General features: G+C 50.1%; 1 protein-coding gene across 1 annotated transcript; it reads right to left on the bottom strand.

Moving 5' to 3' along the window:
* Positions 1-262: 262 nt before the first annotated feature.
* CCN2 (cellular communication network factor 2) lies at positions 263-3,400 on the bottom strand. Its single transcript, XM_082480855.1, has 5 exons — positions 3,118-3,400; positions 2,778-3,000; positions 2,372-2,623; positions 1,925-2,136; positions 263-1,596 (listed from the first exon to the last, which is right to left on the bottom strand). Exons 1-5 carry the CDS (start codon positions 3,166-3,168, stop codon positions 1,300-1,302), a joined length of 1,035 nt encoding a protein of 344 aa, XP_082336981.1. The 5' UTR covers positions 3,169-3,400; the 3' UTR covers positions 263-1,299.
* Between the last annotated feature and the right edge of the window lie 2,729 nt (positions 3,401-6,129).

Raw genomic sequence — 6,129 nt, 5'->3', positions numbered from 1 at the left:
CTGCTGCATTTTCTAATGCAATACTGGGCTTGGCAAAGCAAGCCTGGCCCTGCCCTCCATTCTAAATTCAGAAGAGTAACAAACTACAGTTGGTTCACTTGTAACAGAATAAGTAACCATAAATCATTAGCTTATTCATGAGTGTATGTGCTTCTGGACAAAAACCCCCCATCATGCATTACTCAATTTTGATCTAGTGCAAAGCCAAGCCCTCTTAGGAATATGTAAAGTGAAAACTACAGGTAAATGAAATGCCAAGCCATTTATATAAAAAATATAAATACTTTATTTTCAACTAAAAAGGTGCAAACATGTAACTTTTGGTCACACTTCTCAACAAATAAACTGTCCAAAAAGAGCCATAGTCAAAGAAAGAAACAAATGCTCAAGTGGAAGAGACTGATGAGCTACCAAAGAGCCATTTTTCTTAAAGCCACTTGTCCAATAAAGTGGAAGTAAATGTATCTTGCCAGATGACTGCTTTGTAAGGATACAGGCGTCTCAATTCCAATACTCTCCGTCTTGATCTCAACTCACCATTTGGCCCTATCTGAATAATTTCCACTAGAGTATCTATTTCACGCTTTGAATGCATTGTCAGACAAGCTTTAAATCCTACCTATCTTGTTCCAAAAAAGAAGGCTATCATTGACATTTCAAAGCATTAAACAAAGGCACAAAACTTTAAATTAATTTAGATAACTGTACAAATATATATACACGGTATTTACAATATTAATAAAAAGTAGCTTGTTACAGGTAAATTAACTGCCACAAGCTGTCCAGTCTAATAGACATGATTCTGATTCTTCTTGACCAAGCCATATGAATCAGAGTGTCAGAGCTGAAACATTACTGTCCTGACTAACAGAACACCTTCTACTTAGCACTTTGCCGGGTGAGGGTTTGCATTCCAGCCGTTGCCGTCACTAAACCAGCGCCAGCAAACACGCTAACGGTCTCCTTCACAATTGCACTACTAGATGAAGCACACTGTACCACGTTAAGGGAACATGTTTGCTTGAATCTGCTTTTCCTGCCTATTTCCCTTAACCCCTTCACACCACCTCATGAACAGCATGTTCTGAAGCTGTGTCTTGCTGTGGTCCCACTGTCCGTTTTACCTTCTTCTTCAAACCACCATTTGGGGTCAGTAGAAAAATTGTTTTAAGTCACATGGAGCAGTTTGTTGAAATTAAAAAAAAACTGATTTAAATACCTTGTGCTATTGAATCATGTTTACAAAATGAGATGCAAATCAGTTCAAGTTGAGAATCTAGTTAGCGTCTCCTTCTGGCTTTATGCCATGTCTCCATACATCTTTCTGTAGTACAGAGACTCAAAGATGTCATTGTCTCCAGGGCAGTTGTAGTGGCACGCGCAGGTCTTGATGAACATCATTTTCCTTTTCATGATCTCTCCATCGGGGCACTTGAACTCCACAGGGAGGGTGGCTGTTCTGTGGGGTGTGCAGCAGCGCCCGTCAGTGCAGACACCACAGAACTTAGCTCTGTAGGTCTTCACGCTGGTGCAGCCAGACAGCTCAAACTTGACAGGCTTGGAGATTTTGGGGGTGCGAATGCACTTTTTGCCTTTCTGTTAGGATACAAGTGAACAGAACACGTTTAGAAGGCAGGCTTTCACACAGCACTAAGCTTACAAGCTAAGGGCAAGCAGACATGCTAATCCTTATTATATTTTCATTAAGCAAGAGTGTCTTACATAGTGCCATAGTACAGTGTGAGAGAAAATTAAGGGCATTTAATTGTAAACTATTCACTACTGGGGCAAAACACAAATTTCAAGGTAATCTACTTGAAACTGACCACCTGTCAGAACTGCACATTTTTCAGTAAGACACTGTGGATTTTTGTTAGCGGATGGGGCATCCTAGTAGATCATACATAAAGATAAGACTATTTACCTTGATGTTCTCCTCCAGGTCTGCTTCGCAAGGTCTGACCATACACAGCCTACTCTGTTTCTCCAGTCTGCAGAAGGCATTATCATTGGTGACCCTGGTTGAGATGCCCATGCCACAGGTCTTGGAGCAAGCACTCCACTCGGTGGTCTGCACCAGGCAGTTGTCACGCATCATTGTTGGGTCTGGACCATAAGTATCTTCCAGTCTGTACGCTGCAAGAGACAGACAACCAGCTTGAGACCACCATCTGATTCATGCCCTGCTAAAGGCTCTCTTCCCTTTCCTTAGAAATTCAGGCAGCCACACTTATCTGTGGGGTGACCCCACTAACTGCTGCGCTCCAGCTGTCAGGGTGCCCTGTGTCAATCCGTCCTGCTGCCTTCAACCTCCACGCAGGGTGCCCCTTCCCCCCAGGCTGCCATCCGCAGAGGGACCCCCCCCACTCACCAGCGAGAGCAGGTCCCACAGCGGTCTGCTCTTTGGCTTCGTCGCAGACCCACTCCTCGCAGCACTTCCCAGGGAGCTTCACCCGGCGCGGGTAGGGGCAGTCAGGGCTGGGCAGGCGGACATCCATGCTGCAGAGGGGCACACAGCCCACCGCCCCGTCCAGGCAGGTGCACTGGTACTTGCAGCTGCTCTGGAAGGACTCGCCGCTCCGGTACACCATACCGCCGAAGACACACGGGGCTCCATCCCGAGCTGCGAAGGGCAGGAGGCGGAGGGTGAGGCGTGAGGGTGGGCGGTGCAGCGGGGCCGGGTCGCAGCCCCGGCTTCCCCTTTCCCCTGCCCGGCGGCACCCCGTCCCTGTGCGCCCCCCCTCCCCCGGCTGGCGGCAGCTCCGACCCCCACTCACCGGTGCAGACGCCGATCCTGCGGTTGGCGGGGGAGCCGAAGTCGCAGAAGAGTCCCTTGTGGTGGTCGCAGGGGTCGCGCTCGGTGCAGAGCTCGCCCAGCTGCTTGGCGCAGACGCGGCAGCAGCCGCAGCCGTCGAGCACCAGGGAGACGCCGGCGGGGCAGGTGGGGCCGGGCCCCGCGCCGCACTGGCACTGCCCGCTGCACTCCTGGCCCTGCGCCTCCTGCGAGCGGCCGGGGAGAAACAGAGAGAGAAGGGGGGGTTCGTCAGGGCCGCCGCCGGGACCGCACCGGCCGGGGGCAGGGGTGGCGGCGGCGGCGCCGCGGGCGGCGGCACTTACCGGGCTGAGGAGGGCGAGGAGAAGGGCTACGGCGAAGCTGGCGGGGGCCATCCCGCTACGGTCGTCGGCTTGTGGCTGGCGCGGCGTCGGGCAGGCAGCGGCGTCGGGCTGCCCAGCGGAGGGGCGGCGATCTGAGCTGAGCTGAGCTGAGGAGAGGAGAGTTTCCCGCCGAGCGATTCTTCTCAGCGGCGCTGCGGGGACGGGCCTGTCGCGGTGGGCGCTGGGCCGGCGGGTGGCTGCTGTGCTGTGCGCTGCGCTGCTCTGCTCCTTCCGAGTCCGGCGGGAGAGTGGCTGCGTGACTGCCGAGTGCCGGGGCGGCCGCCCCTTTATACGCGGCGGCGGCGCGGCCTCGCCAATGGGCTGAATGGGGCCGCGGACAAACAGCGACATTCCGCGCATTCCTGCGCGCCGCGCCGCGCCGCCCGCCCCGCCCCGCGCCGCCGCCGCCGCCCCGGAGCGGCCCTGACCCCTGACTCCCGCATTCCTCCGTCTGCGCCCCCCCCCCCCCCGTCTTTTTATTTTTCATCCTGATGTTTTTTAAGTGTGAGTCACCGCCGCTGCCAGCGGCTCTCGGCCGTATCCGTGTGTTGTGTTGTGTGTGTGTGTGTCCCCCGCTCCGGCAGCGCGTTATTTGGAGGCGGTTGGCGGTCCCGGCGGGAAGGGGCGGGGGGGGGGGGGGGCAGTGCTGTTGGGGCGGCGGGGCGGTTGCCAGGGGCGGCCGGGGGGAATCCGTTACTTCCCGTGCTGCCTTGGCCCCGGGCGGAGGCGACGGGAGGCGGCTGGTTTCGGGGCTGTCCCGGCCCGGGCCCGCCGAGCCGCCGGAGGGACCCTCGCCGCCCGGTGCCCCGGTTCCCCCGGCGGCGAAGGGTGCCGGCGCTTTGGTACCACCAAAAAAAAAAAAAAAAAAAAAAAAAAAAAGGTATAATTACGCTACCGGGTATAAATTGACTCTGTGTACCACTGAATCATACTGGATATTTGTAATGTGTTCCTTCCCTAATAGATGCTCTCTATGAATAGAGAGAGTGCCTATTTACTCTGAAATATTTGGCACAGCTGGACGGAGTCTGAAGCGTGGAAGAAGTGGCTATTATTTTTCCCACTGCCTGTGTGCAGCTGTCATTTCTGAGCAACGTGTTCCTCGCACATCCCTGCTTCCCAGCCTCGCTGATGGTCCACCCCAGGACTACAACAAGAAGAGACTGGCGTGCCACTGCGCTCCGCTGAAACATAAATGTTGTGGTTTGTATTTGACCGAACCCAAGACCTAAGCGTTGTGGCTTGTATTAAATTATAGCAGATAACTGTTATGGTCTTCTTTTTTAAAAAACAAAACAAAACAAAACAAAACAAAACCAATGACTTGGAGGATGGTTCTTCCCTCGGAAGATGGTTCTTCCCTCGGAAGATGGTTCTTCCCTCGGAAGATGGTTCTTCCCCCACCTCCCCATGTATCATTTGAATATTCAGTGATGTCATGTTGTTTGACCTCCGCTTTAACGCAAGGAATGCCAGTGTTTTGGCTTTTGACCTGTAGAAGTATGTTAGTGTTTAATGAGAGAGACCAGCTTAATGCATCTCACTAGGCAAACTGAAATCTGATGGATATCTTAAAATATACCATCTTTTGCATGTAGGCTTTCTCCTGCTGACATACCCCCCCTTCTTTTCATCCTTCCATATGTAAACATACTTCTACACTATGATACAGCAATATGTACGCACAGGATTCTTGAGGGAAAAAGAAATGTTTTCATATAAAACCCCGTTAGGATATATTGTACTGTAAAACTGTTATTTATATTCTGCCAGCACTGTACTTTGGCTGGTAAAGTCATTTGGATGTCGTTTCGTCTACTTGAAATTCTCCACTAAAAGAAATGAGATTGGCTCTGAAAGAAAAAAAATATCCCAGAGGAACAGTTATGGTAAATAATATATGTTCTCAAACCCATGAGGCCTCCCAAAATCGGTATTTACTTGAAGAACTCCAATGGCTTCAGTGCTGGGTAAGTAATGTGTACCAAACTATGTATGACATGCATACCAAAATGCAAATGTAACCAGGTAAACAGAATGCCTTTTTTAAATGCCTAAATATGGTAGGAGAACATCAGAGAGAGAAGCTCTAGACATGTTTTATAACTTTCCATGTAAGAGTTTTTTTCAGAGAAACAATTTTATTAAACAAAACCTAAGAATCTCACTGACAGAAAAAGTATGTTTAAAAGTAACAAACCACCAGAAAGCCAGGAAATCCAAAATTAAAGGATAAATCTGTCCTAAGTCCTCACACTGCAGGCCAAGTACAGCAAGCCCCATCCACTTGCTGCGCTGAGAAAAAAAAAAAAGACTTAAATAGGCATTTGGACTTAGGAACTAATTCTGGTCTCGCACCATTGTGAATCGGGCATTAGCCCACTGAATTAAAAGTTGTACCAGCCCACAAAAGCGGGTAGAGAATCAGAGTCCATCAGATTTGCCTTTTTGTCATTTTGTTTTCTGTGCTGTTAGATGTGACACATCGGGTACCTCGTTTGTGCATGTGTATTGAATGCAGAGGGGCGAAGGGCACCTGGAAGCAAAGGTTGTTCTTTCAGAGTCCAATCAGTCTTTGGCTTATCCTTTCTGATGGTAATGCGTCATGGGTTGGAGAAGTACATCTTAGCATCGATGCATAAAATGGTTAAAATGCACTAATTTTGACTTCCATGCGGGTGTTTATACAGCACATGCTTTTAAGATAGTATATTTTTTCTGCTGAAACTAGGAATTCACTACACCGGTCTCGCAGACTTGTTTACACAGCTATATACGGTATGTGTGTGTCTACATCAGCTTCAGTTGGTATAGTTCCTTTGGTGAAGTCTTGTAAAATGTACAGGTGTGGATATGCTGCATTCCTCTCTTGTGTTTTTCCTTCTTTTTTTTTCACTCCTTCCCCCCAAAAAGTCACTTGATCAGGTATCAGACATACTGAAAACCTGGCAAGACTACAGGAAAGTGGCTAGA

The sequence above is a fragment of the Vanellus vanellus genome (genome assembly GCF_965231255.1).
Source record: "Vanellus vanellus genome assembly, chromosome: 3".
Classification (NCBI taxonomy): Eukaryota; Metazoa; Chordata; class Aves; order Charadriiformes; family Charadriidae; genus Vanellus; species Vanellus vanellus.
The sequence above is the reverse complement of the archived record's forward strand: the minus strand, read 5'-3'. Positions and strand labels throughout refer to the sequence as shown.